Genomic DNA, 22,719 nt, shown 5'->3' with positions numbered 1-22,719 from the left:
ATTTTAAGGCCCCATGTACACTAGTGCATTTTCGTTTTAAAACGCATAACTTTTGCTACGGTTACGCCTATTGTTTACACTAATACTCATTTTAGACCCTCGGAAACTGAGACTTTTGAAAATGCTGCAGACCCTGTTTTAGTTTGAAAACTCCTGGGCTGTGTTTCAGTGTAAACGGACCAAAACAGAGACTTTTGAAAATGATGGCATGGCTGCCCACATTCACTCTGCGTATCCTTGACGACCGTGTAAACAATAACATCATGCGCATTGTTGTACCCATGCATAGGTAGATTCCCCATTCGATCGCTCCAAGCACGTAGACGCATCTGTGATCTAAATAATAGGGAATCTACCTATTAATATCTACACTGTATGGCTGTACCTGCATGAATGGCCACGTGACATGCGTTTTAGGTTGTGTAGTGTAAACGGAGATTGTTTCTGAAGCGCAGCGGAAACGCCAGTGTAGACGAGAATCATTTTCATTCGAAAACGCACTACTGTAAACGGGGCCTAAGAGTGTCGATGATCGTCCTGGCTGAGAAAGCACTGCATTTTTCTCTGAAATCTTCAGTTCTTACTTGATGTTCTTTGTTGGACGTTATTTGTTCTGTCCTGTCCAATCCATTTTTGCTTTGAGAATTAAATTATAAAACACCACCGTGACTCTGATGATGATTTAAAATACAAACATGATGTACGATAGTGTAGTCGGACTCATGAAATGAATGAAACATCTCAATCACTTTTTAATTTATATTTTAATCACCTCAGGCAGTGCTTTATGGAAATTGCTTTATCATTCCTCAATAAATAAAAATCTATAGCCTAAACTCAAGATTTAGTAAAAACAGACATTCAAGTTGGACATGACAAAAGAGCTAAAAGAAAACATTTAAAATAGGTCCACAGTGTTTGTTTGAATCTACCCTTAATGTCACTCTCCCGCTCTTTTTTTCATTAATGCTCCTGCTCTAATACACCGAATGGACACGAGCACTAATAAAGCAGATTGTGATCATTTTGAATTGAGACAGGACTATTGTCTGAAATAAAGAGTGATATAATACCCTTTGTCTCCTTCTCAGTGAATTGTTCATTACATAAGGCACAGTGATGCATTGTGGGTATTATATCAGCACCGAAATCATATCCCTTAACAGAGAAGGTACAACTCTTGCTGTTCAAGTTCAATACAGTTGTTCACAGTATATATTTTCCATCAGTGTGAATATTAAGGCAACAGTTATGTATTAACTGAACTGAACCTCGCTCTTCATGACAAAAGATAAGACAGTCCGTCTGTCTCGTATAAAGATGAGTGGTAGTGAGATTGATGATGTAGCAGTCCACCTTTGAGTGCTTGTGGAGATGTGAAGTCCATTGATCTGGTCCTCACTGGCAGTTGACGCTGGTGCATAGAGAGTTCTTACCGTACGGATCCATAGACAGGGTTTTAAAGAGTCCTGTGAGAGCCGACCTTCTGTAATTCCTTAAATAAAATCCCTTCCGGGTAGAATTTCATCACATTTAATGAACGTCATGAACAATCTGTTGAAGACAATAGAACAAGACAGTTGGCGAGAAAGATGAGGACATGTTCTTCAGTCTTTTCTGTCCAGTGTATTTAACAGTTCCACCCCACACAAACAAACGGCCACATGCACAGACTAGTTCAGTCTGGTTCCTTTCGTTTATCTTTGTTCAGCTTCAGTTCATCCATTTTCTCCTGTAGGAGAGAACTAGGGGCAGATGAACCTCGCACCCTTGCTGGTAGCGTAGCGCTCTGGGATGATAAGGCAGGTAGGTAACGTTAGTTTCAAAACGTGTATGCTACCCAGTCTTGCTCACCAAATTAGCTTTCTATCCAATGCATTTTTTGAAAATATCCACCATACTCGCTGTGAAAAAAAAACAAAACAAAAACGTGCTTCATGGAAATACCTTTTCAAGGGGTGGATGTTTTTTCTGGGAAGGAAGACGATCTTTCTGCTTGGCCACCGGTGTCCAATCTACTGGGTCCGTCTGAGTGGACCTGTCGGATAGTGTGGCCGCCTCTGCGTCGCTGTCTGATGAAGTTTGGCCCTTGGAGTGTTCAGATCCGTTTCCATTAGGAAAGACAAATGCTTCCTCTTCAGAACCTGATTGAAAGGTGGGAAAACATGTTAAGAGCCAATAATCCATCTGCTAGCCTAACAATTCATTAAGGACTTGTGTGTGATATTCTGCACTATATAATCTTCTCTCCAATCAAACAGTTTCTAGAATTACAACTTTACAATAGAAAGCATGTAGCAAGTAATAGTTCATATCTATGACATAATGTAAGTAAAGCCTTTTAACTATTTTAGTGTTGCAGTGTAACTGAAGTAGTGACAGACTTCCCTATTGTGCATCTAAGTGTAGAAAAAAAAAAAAAGTAGGGCGGGACTTGTTTCTATCCATTGGTTGTTGATTGGATGGAGGGAGATGTGAATGCGAGATTGAACTTGAATTTAAGAAAGCGGCGGCCGGCGGGGTTTAAGTGGGCTAAAAGCTTCATGACAGTTTAAGAAAAAATATGAGGTCAGTAAAACTGGAATGCATGGTTCAATCAAGACCAATTTCAGTGTTTGCAAACAGTGATGACGTTTTTTTTTGTGGGCGGAGCTTATCTGGTGGCAGAAAATGCCAGTTTTAATATAGCCGTCTATGCAAGCCATGGAATTAAAGAATAAAAAAGGTAATTTTGAGTTTATATTTCAGAATTTTTTTTCATTCTATGCAAGCCATGGAATTAGCGAAAGAATCATTCTCTCTTTTTTTATACAGAATCATGAGTCTCTCTTTTTCCCCTCGGCGCAGAATCATTTTTTATACTGTAAGTCTCGCAATTGTTGAGTTGAATTAAGTTATTAAGTTCGAATTAGGAGATAAACATTATTTTGCAAGAAAGAAAAAAAGATAATTGTTTACAGGTTTAAATAGTATTTCATGCTTTAACTGTAAGGCTAATACAGTACGTGTATGTCCCCTATGTGAATATTATATAGACCTATTGTTTAAATCTAATTTATGCTTTAAAAGTAGGGAAAACATAGCAGGTTTCATCCAAAATCTGTTCATTTAAAAGTCTGCGTTTAGCTTCAGATGGTGTCTTTGAGACAGTATTATATAAAAAATTATTAGCATTCTGATTGTGACATCCAAATGCACAATACATTTTTCTCTAATGCCACAGATTTACCCGGTTCCCTCCATTTGTTAACAGTGTTTTTCTGCCACCACAATGCGTGCACAGCTGCAAGTGACGTAACTGTGACGTCCACTTCAAATTGGTTTATAAGTTCAGTAACTTGCATTTAAAATTTATGAATAGATGATTCGAGCCCGACCAAACTCCCAATTTCAAAAAGAAATACATTGTCACAGACAAAAAATTGGCAGAATTTGGAATAGCATACTCTTAATATTTTTCCCACATTTGTATGATCACAGGTGCTCATGACAATCGGTTTCCCAACCCAATCACATGAGATTTTATAAGGTGGCAAAAAAACAAACAAACATTTTTTTAGGAAAAACCCTAACCCTGAATTTAAGCAGTTTGTATGTAAATGTACAAATTCAAAAATGTTTGAATTCACCACCAATTATTCTAACTATAAAATAGTTATGTATTACCATGATCACCCCATGGTCTCATTCTTGGTGCATAATAAAATAATTCTTAAATTTCATACTTATTTGATAAATAAGCATTCAATAAATGGTATAATTTAGAGTCAAAAAGTCACAGCACAGCACAAGGCCCCTCTTTGCTATGATCACTCTGTTGGGGGTTATTTTGCCTTAATTTATATCAAGACTGATATACGAAAACTCACTCCAGCTGTTGCCCTTAGTGTGGAGGCTTGATATGGGTCCCGGGGTGCAGGGACAAGAGCTACTGGTCACCTGGAACCTCTTAATACACTCCATTCCCACCACATCCTTACAGTGCTTATGACAGTTGACTCCGCAGTCTGTAGAGAGAGAGAGAGAGAGAGAGAGAGAGAGAGAGGGGCAGCAGGGTTACGATGGTGCTGAGGTGACTACTGTATATAGGAACTGGTTGATCAGTACTCTATGTTCTAACCTTTGCAGTGGTAGCCCTGCTTTATGACTCCCCATAACTAATGGAAAACAGAGGGAAAAAGTTAGACAATTCAGACAAGTCAAAATTGCACAAGTCCCTTGGTCCGCAGTTAAAACACTCACAAATCCTCCGCAGGTGTCGCAGAATGTGGGCCTTTTGTACGTGGTTTCATGGAAGTTGTGGAGGTTGTGGAGGTTGAAGCCGAGCTTAGCACACACTGACATCCCACGCATGAAATATGAAGTGATTTCCTCTCTACTGATCTCTCCCTCCCTGAAAAATAAAGAGCAAAGCATGATGAGAACTGATTTGATTCATTTAATGAATTTAAAATACAGTAAGTCAGTCAGGTCTAGAAAAAAATCTAACCAATTTTAAGGTAAGAGGTGTTTATTTATTATTATTATTATTATTTTGTTAAATATAATATCTTACAATTTTAAATAAAGAACATAATGACGTTTTCATGGGGTTAGAAAACCTGAGTTAACTTAAAAAGGCAAAAAAATCTTGAATTTCAAAGGTCTACATGGGGTCCGCTGTGATACTGTATTTCCTGTTTTATGTTTTTCTGAATCACGTGACAACAGAATGGCTTCCTGCATGTTGGTTTCACAACACTCACTAACTTTGATTTCGCAAATAAAACTTGCAACTGTCTTTAAAAAAACCAAAACAAATAAAACAAAGGAAACCAACTTACTTAAATACTTATTTTTATACTTAAGCCTTTTAATGAGGCTTGTTTTCCTTAATATAAAAGATGACTTCAGAAATTTAAAATATGTTCATCATAGAAAAAAGTTCATGGGGTTTGGGGTCACTATGTTTTTCTTCTTCTTCTTTTTAATAATGTTACAAGAGATTTAATTTTTTTTTTAAATGAATGCTGTTCTTTTGAACTTTCTATTCATCAAAGAATCCACATAAAAATGTTTTCCATTAAAATATTATCTGTTTTCAACACTGATGATAGTGAGAAATGTTTCTGAAATCAGCATATTAGAATGATTTCTGAAGGATCATGTGACACAACTGAAGATTGGAGTAATGACAGGAACAGAAACAATTTTAATATGTAATCAAATTGAAAACAGCTATTCTAAATTCTAATAATATCAAATCAAATAAATGATTTTTGATCATATAAAAGCAGCCTTGGTGAGCATTAGAGACTCCTTTTCAAAACCTCAAAAAAATTGCACTGACACTAAACTTTTCAACTAAAGTGTAAATATTAATTTCTGTCATAAACACAACCTTGTATGTTCTCGAAAGTCGCGTCTATCAGAGAGTAAAAGGCCTCATCTTACCTATCACTCTCGTGTGTGCAGAAAGAGAAAGGGAAATTTGCAGCGATCTTCTCAAAGTCCTCCAGAGAAATGTAGCCGTCCATGTTCAAATCATAATTCTTCATGATAGACTGTAGGGGGCAACACAATCATTGTGTTCTTTAATGTAATACACCAACATCTAAAATGATCAGCTTGTGACATTTGGGCTTGAAGGGCCCACACGCTATTAAGGAAGTGAGAGTGGACAGCCAGGAACCGGCCGTCGCAGTGAGCACACTAAGGAACTGGCCCTAAAAGTGGGAATAAACACGTCTCTCACTTACATCCACCATCTGTTTAACGTGTTTTGAGATTGTGGCGGGATCCAGACGTGGAGTCACTCCCGATCCCCACTCTGCTACCACCGGGGGCTTTACCGGAGCTACGGGCTACAGAAAAGGGTGGTTAGAGACACAACAGTTTTGTTTTGACACTCAACACCAACTTGCATAAGATCAGCAACTGAGAAACGTTGCTGTGAAAACACTATACAAATGATGCTGGTTTGTTTGTAACACACGAATGCTGTCACAGGCAGAGGCTTTATAGGAAACAATCAAAAAAGCTTGTACGTAACAACACCCACACTGAAAGCGACAAAGATAACGATCGTGCGTCTTTCTGCAATGTGTGTCTTTTTTGTGGTTTTCTTTGAAGTGTGTTTGCACAAAGAGGAGTGCGCTGAGCCCTGTACCCACACATTAGCACGGGATACTCCCTGTCTATAAACAGGTCACATACAAGGTCAGACTATACGAAAATACTGGCCAAGTCATGAATAGCAGCCTGTTGCATGTGTAAAATAAGTCGACGTTTGTATATGCAGTCTTTAGATGTTAAAATATACAACTATATTTTCGTACATTCTGCAGAAAATCAAAGTGCTGCTTGTTGCACCCTTAGAACCATGGTTTTATTACAAATAATAATAATAATAATAATAATAAAAATCCTAACAATTACAATAGGGTTTCAGCACTGCGTGCTTGAACCCCATTTGCAGTAAAACTGTGGTTATACAAATGGTAATCAATACACCAAAAAAAAACATGGTTACTACACTTAACTATAATAAAACTATGGTTAATTTTCGTAAGGGCAATCATGCCAGGGTGCCGTTTGAGGTTACCAGGGTGTTGCTACGTGGTTGCTAACATGGTTTAAAGGGCGTTTCTGTGTGGTTCCTATAGTGTTCCTCCTGGTTTCTTTCTGCTCCATGTAAAAAGAGCACACCTCCAGTTCTCTTATCTCTTATTTTTTATCTGTTACTGTTCGTAAAACTCACAGAATGATTATTGCTGCCAAAAATGACTAAATTTGGAGTCTCTTTCTCAAAAAAATTTGATTTTCTGACTTGTTATCACTTAGTTATTACTTGGAATAAGGAACTACTATTTTCAGTCTTGATATTTCAAAATGTCATATTTATCAATGTGTTACTACTCGCATTTCTTTGTAATTAAGGTTCCAATTGGAGTTTGCTACTGGTTGCTAACATGGTTTTATTTCTGTGTGGTTCCTCATAGTTTCTGTTCCTCCTGTGTTTCCTGGTTTCTTTCTGCTCCATGTAAAAAGAGCACACCTTTCTCTTATCTCTTATTTTTTATCTGTTACTGTTCGTAAAACTCACAGAATGATTATTGCTGCCAAAAATGACTAAATTTGGAGTCTCTTTCTCAAAAAAATTTGATTTTCTGACTTGTTATCACTTAGTTATTACTTGGAATATAAGGAACTACTATTTCAGTCTTTCTATTTCAAAATGTCATATTTATTTCAATGTGTTACTCGTCATTTCTTTGTAATTAATTGTGAAATTTACTAGCAATTGAAAACTGAAAGTGAAAATTGTTACCAAAGTAAATCCTGCACCGTTTTTTGTAGGCATGTGTTAATGGCATTTTTAATATTTTTTGAAAATAAATTCATATATATTTTTTATAAATGAATATATAAGAAATACATAAGTTGTATATAAACAAAACAATTTTCACTCAGAAATTGTTAGTAAATTTCACAATTAATAACAAGGGAAAAGCAAGCAACATTGGATTAAGCAGACTGAAATAGTATTTTCTTATAAAACATCCTCCAATATTTTTTTGTTTTATATATATATATATATATAAAAATCCTCCAATATTTTTTTGTATATATATATATGTATGTATGTATATTTATATATTTTTACAGGGCCTAGGGTTTGAATCCTGAACCCAAAGCATGACCTATAGCAAGGCCATATATGTACACCATATACAGTGCAATGTTTATTTTAAGGGCCTCACCTGAATTTTGGGGTTCTTGGGCTCCTTGGTGTAGGAGAGCTCATATATCTCGTCCTCGGTGTAACACAAGTCCAGCGAGAGCTGTGGGCAAGGCGGGGCATAACGGTTACACATGAGAGGACGCCCACTGTTTGCAATCCACATCTCTCAGAATCATACACACAAACAGCCGAACATAACCACAACCAGATGAGGGCTCATTTTAAAAATACACATTTAGACTTATAAATAGATGCAGGCTCTCTGTGGAAATGAAATAAAGGCATATTTACATGCTTCTAAAGAGGCACAATTATTCTGTGTACTTGATGGGGCCTAGTCAGGTATTCAGAACCCACAACATGGGGCACAACAAACATTTCCGAGAAGAGAGGCTTTCCAGTAAGACTTTCCTCTGACAACAAATCCCTCTCAAACCACCGTTTTCCCTCAGTCTCACCGTTAGCAGGTGCAGCAGGTCTTTGTTGGCCTCAAACGGTGGGGTGCAGTCATGGATGGCCAACAAGTCACTAATGTTGCTGTATAAATGCTGCAGTTTCCCCAGGTTGATCTTATCGTCCTCAAGGTAGTCTGGCAGGGCCTCATTGAGGGAGATCAGGTCTTTGAGATGAACACCCAAGATGGGCACCTTGAATCCAGTGCATTCGTTGTACAAGCGCCTGTAGTTTGAATAGTTGCTGTAGGACGACAGGAGCTCGGTCAGCTCACTGAGAGTCTGTGGGAAAACAACATGAATTAAGCCTTTATGAAAACTTAGATCTCATTCTGTTATTTTAATTTTGATGTAGGGAGATAGGTGATCTGTCTGATAGTTTGTGGGAATATTTAACTTATTTAACATATTTAACATAAAATATCAATAAATAATACATATTAATGAATCATGGTTATGTTAATTTCGACATATACTATAATATTAATTTGAACAAATGAATACTACCACAATGTACACTCAAATACAAAAATACAGTAAAAAATAGTAATTTTTTGTGAAGTATTATTGGAGTTTTATTATTATATATGTTGTGTGTGTGTATTTAAGAAACATTTCTTACTATAAAGTTGAAACATTAAAAACTGTGCTGCTTATTTTTATATATTTTTTGTGAAAACTCTGATTATATTTTTTTTTTTTTTTTTTTTTTTTTTTTGATGAACAGAAAGTTAAAAAAAGGCATTCATTTTATAGAAAACTCTTGTAATATTATGAATGTCTTTAATGTCACTTTTGATTAATGCATCCTTGCTAAATAAATGTATAAATTTTCTTTTATTTTTAAATCTTACTTGTGAAACATAAATTAACAACAAACAAGTATATGTAACATTAAATGAACATGAACATACAGGAATAAATGCAATACAAATAACTGTTGTTCATTGTTAATTTATGATACTTAATGCATTAATTAATGTTAACAAATTTTACCTTATTAAATTATTACCATTTTATCTTTTTTAATATTTAGCATTTATTATGTTGATATTCAAATTTTTTTTTGTAATTTTTGTATTGTTAATCTTTTCACATTTTTCTCTGCCAAATGCCATTCCTTTTATTTATTTATTTTTTATGAAGTGATTTATAGCACCCTACAGAAAAAAAAAGTTCAACGTGAAGTAACTTGCGCTGTACCTTGCTCAAGGGCAAACAACAAGACTGTCTTTTCAATTTTCCATCCAAAATAAGACACCAACTAAAACATTTGCGTAAGGAGCTAGAATCCTTAAATATGAACAGGCCCACAAAGAATCTGCAATATTTTTTATTTTTTTGTGCACTGAATTGGGGGGAAATTCTACATTTCTGCTGATTTGTCTCTACTAGACACCACAATTGCAAAATCTAAACTAATATTGAACACTGGAAAAGCTGAAAAGGATTCACTTCTTTTTACTTTTCTGTGGAGAATGTGAACTAGTAGCTTTTGTATTAATTTGAGATATTTTTAAAATTAATATAAATGTATTGTATATGACTTTTTGTGACCTCTAAGCAAATACTGGGATGCAGGTGTTTTTAACTAATCAAAGAATCAATATAAAGATCAATACACATCAATAGCTGAAAAATCAGTGGCTTATGATCATGCCATTGGCTAAGCCCTTATAAAAATAGTTGCGTGTGAGCAAAAAGGATGTGGGTAGCAATTCCGTTGGTCAGACTGACCTTTGTGACATCAGAGGACAGCAGGCTGGCTGTATCTTTGAGACGTGAGATGGAACTGTGACACAGACCTCCTATCACTGCCATCAGAGTATTGAAATTCTGTAGGGCTCTCAGCTTCTGCTCAAAGGTACAGATGGAAAAAAAGCAGTGAATCGTACCCTCACATTCTCTCTATGAATGCATGGCAACATTTAGTGGCTTACATCCTCTTTCCTGTAAATGCACTCGGAAGCTACAGTTATGCAACAGTTCTCCCAAACCATTTCCCAATACAGGAACATTACTCTCGATGGCACACATCAGATTTCCTCACTACCACATTATTTGACGCATTTGCTTATTTTCTAGGTATTTTCTTTGAGCTGACTTGTTCGTACATTTATGTCTGTGGGGTTAAAAACTGGGCAGCACACAAAGCACACATGATGTAATTGTTTCCTCTGAGCATTAAAATCAGGGCATTCTTAAAGACGTCGATGGTCAACCAATGGGTTGATGAATTTCCATCATTTTGAATGTTGTAATAAAAAACGTCATGCCTTCAGTGTCATGCCATAAAATGTTTTAAATGAGTCAGACACCTCACGAAGAGGCAACCTCAAAAGCTCAACCACATATTTTGTCATGCTAGGGCTTCTCTCTACAGTACATTTTGGGTCAGTGTCTTGATAGAATGTTATGGCAGTCTTGTTCCAGAGCATTACTGAAACATACATATTTCAACATGTACTGTACATTTTCAGATCCACAACATAATGCAAAAGTGACTGCTCATTTTTTTGTGACTTTGGTTGCGGATGTATTTATACAATTCATTTTTCTCCATAGGCATTTAAAAAAAATTACTTTAGTAAAGAGTTAAAAGCTATGAACCAAACTAACCAGCTCGCAAATTACTTACAAATTTTGATTAGAAGCGAAAGGTTGAAAAAAAGACAAAATTTAATAAACTAGGAATTCGATGAAGCACTGCCAATGATGTAATCAAAACAGTCAATCAGCCACAGTGATAAAGTTGATTATATATGAACTATATTAACTTTTGATTATAGGTCATTTCTTTTAAGAATAGAAAATATGCAGTTTGTCACAAAATGTCACTAAATACTGAAAAATACTGTAGAAACAATTATCACTATATTAACTTTTGATTATAGGTCATTTCTTTTAAGAATAGAAATTTTAACAGATCGTTTGCTGCGTATGCTCTTTTTAACATCCGTGTCACAAAAAACAGTGCATCCTTGTGGTGTGGATGATTCAGAAGCGCATACGCAGCATACGGTGATATGGACAGACACAGAGGAGACTGTTGACAAAGGAATTGTTAAATAAAGTCGTTATTTTTGTTTTGTTCTCTTACAAAAAGTGTTCCCGTCTCTTCATATAACCCAGATTGCACGTCTGATGACAGATGGAGTATTCTGACAATGACTTTCATACCTTTTATGGATCTTGACACTGTTATTTACTTGGCAGTCTATGGGACAGTCACAGCCCTCCTGGGTTTCATCCATCATTTTAAAAGGATTTTGACCACTTCTTTAGCTGATCTTAGTTGATCAGTCTGGGGGAAAATCTAAAACCAACTCTCTCTCTCTCTCTCTCTCTCTCTCTCTCTCTCTCTCTCTCTCTCTCTCTCTCTCTCTCTCTCTCTCCGTATGTGTGTGTGTGTATATATATATATATACACAAGTATGTATGTTGTTGTTTTTTTCTGATATATGTTGTTTTGGGAGGATTATGGGTAGTGTAGTAGTGTAGTTCTTCATTGAGAAATTGTCTGTTTTTCTGCAGACACATATTCCAACATTTACCAACCTCTGAGCTCATGGTACAGTAGGTGTCTTGAAATGTTTATATTGCATTGCTAGAAATGAATTTCTCAGGGGAAACCGAAGGTAATTTGAGACACATATTCCAACATTTACCTACCAATGCGCTCAGGGCTGAACCGAAGTGTGCGACCGAAGGTACCTGTGCTACATGAATGAACTTGGTGAAGACCTCTGCTCGCTGCTGCGAGGTGTGTTTGTTGAGGATCATGAGCTGGACCCACTGGGAGACTCCGTTGCAGAGCATGACAGAGCGCTCAAGCGCCGGATTATCCCTCACTGAGCCATGCACCACGTAACTGCGGTAGTCCAGAAACTAACATGACACACACAACAACAGGCACGGCTGAATCTGAAATCAAGATGTGCTAAGCACTCATGAATGTGGTCAGCAAGACTTAATCATCGTCTGATATGAACTGACACGTCCAGGTATGAGTACAACGGGTGTGATCATGGTTGCTTTATTAGTCAGCTTTAGCGGGCTGCGCTGTCACTACAGCTCTATTCTGTGGTTAGACCATCAGATAAACTCAGTTTGCACTAGCAACATCTGGTCAGAGAATGTGTGTGTAACTGTCATGAGCCTTTGGGGTGAGTGACTTACTGAAACGTTGCAGAAGTTTTTGAACTCCAAGTAGCTGAGGTGTTCAGCCATCTCAACTGGTTCCATGTGGTCAAACAGAAGTGAAACTTTCCTTTTCTTCACAGAGGGAGAGGGAGTCTGGGAAACATTCACTGGAGGATTACTGGTTTCAGACATAGTGATGGACAAACAGAAACCAAACAGATCATCACAAATCCAGGCAGAAACAAAGGCTGTTCAGAGGCTTGTCACATAGCACACAAAACCAGTTGTACCTTATTAATATTATCAATTATTTGGAAACATTTTAATTTTAATATCATAATATCAATATAATAATATAAACTGCAATTATATATAACTATAATATACACTATAATTGTAATATTTATTTTTTAACACAATCACTATTACTATATATTATGTTAAAATGATTTATTTTTCTATAATTTCTAAATGTAATGTGTGTGTAACACACATATTACATAAAGAAAAACATTATAGAAATTTATTTTTATTATAATTCTGTATTATAGATATTACATATAAATTACATATTAATTACATTTGGTCAATCATTTGTGTCATTTGTGTCTGTAGAATTTAATAATTCTTCATTATAGAATTATAGTTTATATTACAGACTATTATGATCATATTGCATTATATTCAATATTTTAAAATGTTAATAGTTTTTCCAGAATTGTATATATATATATTTAAATCATGAGAACCATAAATTGAGTCAAGTGCATCTTAAATTTGTACTTATAGTAAAAAGTTACCAATGCTCTGGCAATGACGGAAAGCTTCTTTGTATTTGTATCTCAAATGGGGAAACACTCACATGTATGGTGTATTGAAGAGCTGACAGTGTGAATCGCTTCCCTCAACCCTCACCAGAGACCAGAGATCTCCCATCACTTCTTCTAACACAGTGTCCACCTCAAACATTATTCGGAACTGATTAATCCACTGCCTGAGACAGAGACAGAAGACGCAGAGGACAAACATCAATCCTTTCATTCATTTTGGGATCTTTAGGTGCACGTGTGAACGTTGTGGATGCACTGACCTGATGAAGTGGCAGATTTGTGGTCGCCTCTGTCCCCTTTTCTCTGCAGGACAATCCTTATATGTTATCACAAGTCAAGGAGGAACCACATAACAGTGAGACTACAAACTCTTTCACAGAGAAAATAATCCACCCTCAATAAAGAGGCTAAAGTCAAACAGGGCAGCTCTTGTTTCTTTGTGAGTAGGATTAAGAGTCATGTTGCTGTGACTGAACCCAAAACTACTCTTTGAATGATGGACTCAGCTGCATATAACAGTCTTCTTCAATTAAGATTAAGGTTGAGGTAGAATAATAGCAGGGGTGCATGAGGGAGGATATAGAGAAAGCAGCTTTTGGGCGAAGATGTGTGATGGCACAACCCAGTTGTGCATCATCAGGGTCATATGGACAAGCTGCGTCCCTCTGATCAGCTTCCCATCTGAGTCTACAAAACAAAATGTTTAGATTTAGGTACAAGATGGTTTCTGCAACATTTATATGCAGTTACTAAGGTGTTTCGCATGTTGTGTTGCTATGCAGTTGCTACGGTGTTTCTGGGTGGTTCTTGGGGATTTCTAGTCAAATGAGCCCAGCTCCAAGACTATGTCTATATTCTCCTTCATAAGTATAGCTTGGATTCCTCCTTCAATATAAATTTATCTCTTGTTTTATTGTCCGCCAACTTAAAAAAAAACACATCTGATCACTAAAAAAAAAGTAAAAACACAACTCTCCTCACCATGCTGCCATCCTTAACACAAATAGTGTGGGATGAGTTTAATATTATTTTAATGTTATTACCAATATATAAAAAAATCTATATTCTTTCTATTTCGGCTTTCTCCCTTTCTTGTCAGGGGTCATTATAAATCAATACCATTTTATCTAAACCACTTGTTTTAGTCAGAATTTAGGCATCACAGCACGTATAGTGTGAAAATGGATGTTCCTTATGAGATTTGCTGAAGATTAATATTTAATTAACTTTAAAGTGAGAATTAGAATGACACGGAAATGGTCACTTAGTTGTAAAGATAGGGGAAATTAATACAAGATATCCAGTATTGACAGATAGTGACGGATCAAAAACTCAAATATTGGCTAATAACCAAAATGGTACAAGTATATGGTCTATCTCTAGTCCAGATACTTAGGGTAACAAAAAGCAAAGTATATTTTAAATAAACAAGGCATAAGGGGATGATGAAAAAATGAGAGAGTGGGGGTGAGACATCGAAAGATAGAGAAAGTGAGAGAGAGGGCAGGCCTGCTAAACTGAGGCGCACAATCAGGCTTTGTCTCATTAGCATAGAGGGACAAACACATTCCCAGGCCCTGAATCCCAGCAAACCAAAAGATTTCCCTCTGTTTCTCTCTCCCTCTCTCTTTGACAAGAGCTGCTGTCCCTCAGCAGACTTACATAATCCAGCTGGCACATGGAGACTGGGAATGATGGGCACATGAGGCCAGAGACAGGGCTGAGAGCCCCAGGAAAGTGGAATGTGGGAGATATATGACTTTCTATGGTGATAAGTGATGTAAGATTTGCTTCCTTTAACTACCCAGAAGGCAACACTTGTTCATGTTTTCAAGCAACCTGACAGATGTAAATGATTGTCATGTAGGGTGGGGCTTATTGATAGAGAGATAGAGATGAGATGAACTGACCGAAGCAATGGAGGCAGCGGAGGATGAGTTCATCCAGGCTGGCAGAGCGAAAAGAAGAGTGAGCCGGAGGACTTTGAAGAGCCCGGCTGATCTCCCGAGGACTGGGGCATGTCATCCTCCTCTGCACGGGTCTTCTGCTCTTTATCACACACCCCCCCTCCTGGCGGGGCTTCCTGCTGCTGAAGATACATGGAAAAAAAATGCAGTTTCAGGGCTTGATGCTAATGGAATACTCAACCCAGTCCCAACAAAGTACAGGTGTATTCAAACAACCATCATGTGATCAACAGTACAGCTGGGCTATGGATGCAAGCATTTATTCAAACTGGCTCTCACAAACAAACAAAACAAAACAAAACAAAGAATCCATAGCAACTGACAGTTTACGTAGTTTTAGCCACTCATCAGACCACAGACTTTTCGCAGTAACTGCTTATCTTTACCAGCAGCATTTGGATCTTTTTTTATATATATATATTTAATATTATGAAATGTTTTGTTGATGTTGAAGACATCATCTTTGGTTCTTAAAGTGACAGTTCATCAGAAAATAACATTCTGTCATCATTGACTCACCCTCAAGTTGTCGGAAATCTGTATGAGTGTCCTATTTCTGTTGAACACCAAAGAAGATATTTTGAATAATGTGGGTCACCGAACAGTTCCAATGTATTTTTTTCCCATACTAAGGAAGTCAATGGCTACTGTCACCTGTCTGGTTACACACATTATTCAAAGTATCTTCTTTTGTGTTCAACAGAAGAAAGAAACTTTTTTGGGTGAACGTTCCCTTTATTGTTACATTGGCTTTGATCTTGTTTGTGTGTCATAGGTTATATGTAAAGCTGATGAGATCTGGTCATGGGAAATGTGCTACATGTTCTGTTGTATTACCACATACAACTAGAGATACTACCACCTAACTTGTCCGTTTATGGGAATGTCCAGTTACTTTTCTCACGGATCTGACATAAGGATTCACATGGCATAAAAATGGTCATAGTCTAATACTGTAAGAGAGAGATGAGTCATATCATAGAGACTTGATGAGGGATGGGCTCTTTTAACTTGGGTGAATAAGCAAACATCTAGCAACCACTTAAAAACACTCTAGCCATCAAAAACCATTGGGAACTCCTTACCAACCATTTTGAAATGCCGTAGCAACCAGCTAAAAAAACCAACACTTGTCAAAACACACCAGCGACTACTTAGATATGCCCTAGTAACCACACAGAATGCTTTAGTAACCTGCTTGAAATGCCCTAGGAACCCAACAAAACACATTTTCAACCATTTAAAAAAACACCTTAACACCTTAGGAACCAATTATAAATACCCGGCTTATAGCAATCAGCCAGAACACCCTAGCAACTGCTTAGAAACACCCTAGTTGTTGTTAGTGTGCTCTGATTTAAAGTGGTCGCTAAGGTGTTCTGGGTGGTTACTAGGGTGTTTCTAAACAGTTACTAATATGTTCCGTAATATGCTCTTAGAAACACCCTAGTAAACTGTCATAACACCCCAAAACTACTTAAAAATGCTGTAGCAACGACCCAGAAGACCTTAGCAACCACTTAGGAATTCATTAGAAACCATCCAGAAATGCCCTAACAACCACACACTTTAACCTCTTTAGCAACTATATATTAACCCCCTTGTAGCCACTTAGAATCATTCTAATAAACTGCATGAACACTCCAGCAACTGCTTAGAAACACCTTAGCAACCACTTAAAATTGCCCAACGTAGCAAAAAATCTAGTGGCCTAAATTGTTCAGATTGGAATCTGCAGGTACATTTACTTCAGAGATTAAATGAAATATCACTCAGATCTGCTCTAACATTCTTTTTTACATCCCCTGAAGCCTTTGACATTATGGCTGAGAGCGATGGGTTCTCCTTGAAGTCTGCAGTACAGCACAGGGCTGTGCACATACTGTACGCGACTGTTCACACCCTGCAAGTGGTAGATCAGGAATGTTGATGTTTATATGCAAGGTCGTGTGTTGATATCTGCCACCCTTTACAGTAGGTGTCACTATTCAGGCCGTCAATGTCACAGGAAGAGAGACAGTTAGAAAGTATAGATAAGCATCTCTGTCTCACTGCTTTGCTCTCTCTTTTGTCAGCCACACAAAGAGAACAACAACATTGTACATCAGGGTTACAGTCTATAAAACTCACAGCTGCTGTGTAATTTGGTAGTATGAAGCATAATCTCAAATTTAAAGGTGTGCTTTTCTAAGTTGGATGTCGAATTGAGACTTTGACAGCATCAGCAAGAATCACTGTGGTCTGTGACGGCAGTGACACGAACAGGAAGCTGGCCATGACTGCAGAGAAGTAGCGATGAGTTCTTAGAATGTCCAAACCCCTCCCAACCGCTTCTCTCTCCCTTCCTCCTGCATCAGTGTCCAGTTCAGCACACTCGTTTTCAATTCTCTCTGTGCACAGACACACTGACGTTTACCTTCTCACCTCATTTAGCAAACCAAGTCTAACCACTAAGATCAGGGCCAAACAAATACACACTCCAGCCAAGAGCATAAACACTTCAGTTGAAGTTTGTAGACCAGGAAGACATTACATGTCATAAAATACACCTCAAATTTCTTTTTGATTCTGTTCATTCTATTTCTGACAGGCTGAATATTAGTCATGAATTCAATATGCAAATTTCCCATCTTATTTTTACCTCTCTCTCTCTCTCGCTTATTTGCATCAACCTGCTCTACAGCTGATGACAATACACAATACACACTCTGCAGCCCTCTCACGCCTGAGAAATGCAAGCATGCACATGGATACAGACTCACACATACAGTAAACAAATTAGGGAAAATGCACTTGGTTAATGTAAATGAATTTGTAAACAAGTCTATGCAAATTCATATGCAGCGTAGAATCAGCTAGGTGATTTTGATATTTGGGTCACGATACAATAATTATAATACAAAGATAATGAGATTCTGTATGTTTATTGTAGAACGCAAAAAAAAAGTGAAGTTTAAACTAAACTTGTTTCTTTGACCTGTTTTAAAAATGTAAAAATGTGATTTTCTTTCTTTTAATTTGTGGTTTATATTTCACAGTTGTGACTTTTGACTTGAATATAAGATATGAGTGGCTGGAATACAAGACTTTTGCCCATATTTTTGCCCTGGATATACAGTATGAACAAGTCGATGATAGTTGATAGCGAAAAACAGTGCCAGACTGCAGATTTGAGTTGACAGCTTTCATAGAAAATCACGTAGCGTAGTGTGTAATAGGCACAGGCTCTGACTTTTTAGCTTCAGACTATGATTCCATTCGGTCGGAGGATATAAAACATGTTTGATATATTTCAAGCCTATTGTAGAAAACATGTTTTCATTTGTCACTTCTCCTAACAACAAGGCACGTGTTTCTGTGTGAGTGTACCGTTTGATACCGTAAGTGTGTGATGTAGTTTTTCCTCTGTAACTATTTACAGTCAACAAGTGTGTGATGCCTAATATTTAGAAATCTGTTCAGAAGTCATGTAATGTATTCCATCCTTTAATATTGTATTTTGTCTTAATATTGATAATTGCATAATTAACTGTTTTTCATTTTCATTTTTCAGCATGACTATTGAACATGAGCGAAATCTGCCTGGAAAACTTTTTCGCCCTCACACAAAAATCCAAAAAGTGCTGATAGTTATTCAAATTTCACACACACACACCTAAAAGCGAGAACGGGCTTCTGTAGTTTGGATTTTGGTCGAAAATAAATACTTAAACATCCGTTGATCTAATGCTACTGTATATATAACCTTCACACAGACTTGCTTCTTTTTACAACAATTATTCAATGTGAAAAGTGCTAAAATATTATACTTAAATGTAACAGCCCCTATAGAACTAGCCTGCTGGTTTTAGCACAGTAACGTTTGGAGCAAGATTTTTCTCAGCAGCAGTGTGGTTTGTTTGTATTCGCACATGACATCCTGGCATTCAGTATCATAATCCACTGAAACATTTGCAATCATACATTGTATGAGTGTTTCGGCCATGTATGACACCTACTCGCTCACTTTCTCTTCCTCTCCTCCTGCACCCTTTGCTCTATTCATGTCATTCAGAAAACAACTTCTCCTTTCTCTTTGGAAATCCCCCCAACATCCCCTACCCCTTCCCTGCCACAGTAGCCAGTGTTTTACTCCCAGTTCCTGGCTACATCTCCAGCTCCATTACCCTACCCCCAACCCTCTCCCTCCTGCCTCCTGCTTTCTCCTCATGTCCATCTTTTTCTTTTTTCTCTCTGTGTTAACACACACACACACACACACACACACACACACACACACACACACACACACACACACACACACACACACACACACACACACACACACACACAGAGAGAGAGAGAGTCAGGGAACATGCAAATTCCTCCCTTTCTCTCATTAATTGATTAATTGATGCCAGAGCCCTTTGAAGGCCTTGTTTGTCGCCCACCATCTTTCTATCTCTCCCTCCATGAGTCTATCCACACCCTCTCCATCTCTGCTCCATGTATTTTTAGATGTCAGACACAAATTTTCTTTTTACAAATACTGCTATTTATATATAAGAATTTTAAATTAATTTTAAATGATTCTAAATTCATGTGTTTTAAACTGTAAAATATAACATTATTTAAACTTAATCAATCTTTTATATAATTATATTATATAATTATTTATTTATGTTTTTAATTTTTTTATATATTACACACATATATAACATAAATATGATGTATAACAATACATATAAACAGTATATATTAAATAAACATTATAATGTATAATTATTAAAAATTGATCATTTACAATAAGTGTGTGTGTGTATAGATCTATATAAGCTATCATAATACTTTCATACTTTCATGTAGTTTTAGTCTTATATGCATGTATTTAATATACTTTTAATATTCAAAGTTAAATTACATTTTAAATATGAAATGTTAAATATCCAATTTTACATGCTTGCAAAAGCTTGCTGTAATGAGACCTCTGCTGATAACATCACTGTAGTTGCTGCTAAGTTTGTCATTTCCAAGCAATCAGATAAGACCTCTGAGATAATGTGCACAAAAGAGACGGCCCCCAAAAGCTCCTAGTCAGAACTATCGATTCTATCGTCCTCATGTAGGCTCATGTCATTTATCTAGTTATATCAGTAATTATACACAGGCAGAGTTTGTATGTATACTGACACTCTCACATCATATATACAGTATTATCACATACAGTATATTAAAATCTGACTCCATATGTAGCGTTGGTTAACTTCCTGATTAAGTTTTAAATGGGTTGACCCTAGCAGTGTCTTCACAACACCAACCACTATGTTGCTGCTAATGCCTCTTATGTACTGTAAATACAACAAGTGAACATACCTCTATCCACAACAGGTCACTGGAGAATAACTAGGTCAAAAGCAATTCATCTCCCTAGTGCAAAATCCCCTCTTAAAGATCAGAGACAAACACTGCTGCTACTTGACAGCATACACATGCGAATCTACACAGGCTTGCAAATGCAAACCTAGGCTGAGCTCCAAAGGGAGAATCTGAATGATGAATGTGCAGTTTGAACCGTTTTGAGAGTAACTAACCTGTCTCTCTCGCAGAGAACTGAAACCTAAACACAAAGTTCTAAAGAACATGAGGAGAAACCACAGCTTTGTCAGATAACCACAGTGATCACTTTGCAGTGCGCTGCAAAATGAGGCACAGACAGACTTATCAAGCCTCAAATGCACATTAAACGCACTAACACAAAGAACTAAAGCAGAATTTTGGGTTGAGGCGACATCAAATCATTTCTAAAGAGCATGGAGACCTGTCAAAGCACAGTCAGAATTGAAAAGACAGTTAAAAGTGTGTACCTTTTTGACTCCTTGCGATTCATGATGCCAAATCTTGTCTACCGGTGTCCTGTTGGTGTCCCCCGGGTGACTTAAACCCTTACTTGTCCCATCGGGTATCTTGCAGTCTCTCTCTTCCAGCCAGAGGTACTAATTGACCTCTTACAGGCTGGGATGAACAGTGGCTGCTCAGTCACGGCTGTCACAACTTAAAACCTGAAAACCAGCTGCTGTGGCTCAGTGCTTTCTCTCTCTCTCTCTTTCACTCACTCACTCACTCTTACACACCCCCTCTTTTCTTTCTCTCTGAATATTACCAGAGAATCTGAACCACAGGGCACAGAGTTAACCAAAACAATAAATAAAAGATCCCCTATTCAAAGTGCATTAAAAATGAAAAAAGTAGAACCGAAGGCTCAAATACAAGCATGTCCCTATTTGAAACACAGGCACTGGCTCTGACAGATAGGGGAACTGTCATCTGTGTGCATGTGTGACAGAGGGAGGCAAAAAAAGTGGGCGAGAGAGAAGAGAGGGAGGGATTGAGCTCTTTCGAAAGAGTGTAAAAGTAATACAAATTAAAAATCATTGGAAGGCTGATTGAATACTGACACTGTCCAAACAGACATCAGAATGAGAAATCAGTCCCAAAAGACCAACAATTGTTCTCATTAGCTTCCTACATGCATGTTTTTAAACATATTTCAGCTTTGTTTTAGTCTGTACTAGTTCCATGCCTTTAGGCTGCAGGTAAATGAGCGAGCCTTCGGGTGTGTTTTCCAACAAATTTCTGCCTACAACGCACCCTAAGTGATAGCTGCGTGTCTGAACCTGCTGTATGTTCATTTGTTAGCCTTGGATCCATTTTTAATCGACTTCATCCCTTCTCTTTCTCTCTTTAACAGTAAGGTAGTGTCTCCAGGGTTGAATCCCTCCACATGCAGCTGGAGCAGGACACTGAAAGGACGCCTTGTTGAGGATGGAGGAGATGATAGGAAAGACTGCTGCATGTGTGTTCGTGCATGTGTCTGCATGCAAACTCTGTGGGAACCTGTGCCCGTGTGTGTGTGTGTGTGTGTGTGTGTGTGTGTTTTCACACAGAGGTGGGATTCTCATACAAGCCAGTCGAGGGGGGCTTCAGTTGAAGAATGAGTGTGAATGAATCAACTGCCATCTTTCAGAATGACACCTAGCATATCAATTCTGTGAAATGTGGGCCGCCTGTTCTGAATTAAAGGAAAAACAGATATGTCTGGGTTGTTGCAGATCCTGTCGTGCTTTGTATGAAGACTGTTTTTGACTTCTTTTTTTTCCCACCACAAATGAACTTGCAACAGGGCCCTTGCTCAGCACTCCACCTTTGTTTACTTCCTCAAAATGGTTAAACTAGTCTAAAACTTTCCAATAGCAAGGAAGAACTTATTGTACTGAGTAATTTCTAAAAGTGAATGGCGTTTTTGTTAGTAACAGCTGAAGTTAGACTTGTATTCTCCTGTAAATATTTTTTCTTGCTCTTGACCATGTCTTCAGTAAGTTTCTCGATGCAATTTCTGCATTTGCGATTGCATAACTGAAGAAACCACATCGGCACACGTCATCTGCCTTCAGTTTTGGTACTACGGTATTAATAGAATATAAACTGAATTGTCCACTCAGTTTACTCAATTACTTTAACTAAACTGGTTCCATCAAGCCTAGACAGGCTCTTAATTGCTTCATCTGTAAGGTTAGTCAAAGCACAAAATTAGCAAATATTTTCCATATGGTAACCACCAAAATACC

The 22,719-nt window shown here is 37.4% G+C and overlaps 1 protein-coding gene across 3 annotated transcripts; it reads right to left on the bottom strand.

The window, feature by feature from the left end:
- Positions 1 to 745: 745 nt before the first annotated feature.
- Positions 746 to 21,424, bottom strand: LOC109110085 (RAS guanyl-releasing protein 1-like). 3 transcript variants are annotated; one of them, XM_042775104.1, is made up of 17 exons: positions 20,959 to 21,424; positions 15,059 to 15,234; positions 13,730 to 13,835; positions 13,409 to 13,471; positions 13,181 to 13,312; positions 12,355 to 12,496; positions 11,890 to 12,063; positions 9,913 to 10,029; positions 8,182 to 8,457; positions 7,743 to 7,823; positions 5,739 to 5,843; positions 5,434 to 5,543; positions 4,243 to 4,393; positions 4,121 to 4,157; positions 3,870 to 4,007; positions 1,948 to 2,144; positions 746 to 1,789 (listed from the first exon to the last, which is right to left on the bottom strand). In XM_042775104.1, the coding sequence occupies exons 1-17, from the start codon at positions 20,979 to 20,981 to the stop codon at positions 1,679 to 1,681; spliced, it is 2,139 nt and encodes a 712-aa protein (XP_042631038.1). In that variant the 5' UTR covers positions 20,982 to 21,424; the 3' UTR covers positions 746 to 1,678. The 3 variants fall into 3 exon arrangements, with proteins under 3 accessions (XP_042631038.1, XP_042631037.1, XP_042631040.1); XM_042775103.1 differs by having other exon boundaries at positions 15,059 to 15,237; positions 20,959 to 21,423; XM_042775106.1 differs by having other exon boundaries at positions 746 to 1,554; positions 15,059 to 15,237; positions 20,959 to 21,423.
- Positions 21,425 to 22,719: the final 1,295 nt, after the last annotated feature.

The sequence above is a fragment of the Cyprinus carpio genome, chromosome A18 (assembly GCF_018340385.1).
Source record: "Cyprinus carpio isolate SPL01 chromosome A18, ASM1834038v1, whole genome shotgun sequence".
Taxonomy (NCBI): Eukaryota; Metazoa; Chordata; class Actinopteri; order Cypriniformes; family Cyprinidae; genus Cyprinus; species Cyprinus carpio.
The sequence above is the reverse complement of the archived record's forward strand: the minus strand, read 5'-3'. Positions and strand labels throughout refer to the sequence as shown.

Coding starts and splice junctions, on each gene's coding strand:
- LOC109110085 (XM_042775103.1), bottom strand. CDS start 20,981: ATGAATCGCAAGGAGTCAAAAAG. Junction 13,836..15,058: donor CCGCTGCCTCCATTGCTTCG/GTCAGTTCATCT, acceptor TTTGTTTTGTAG/ACTCAGATGGGAAGCTGATC. Junction 4,158..4,242: donor GCGACACCTGCGGAGGATTT/GTGAGTGTTTTA, acceptor GTTTTCCATTAG/TTATGGGGAGTCATAAAGCA.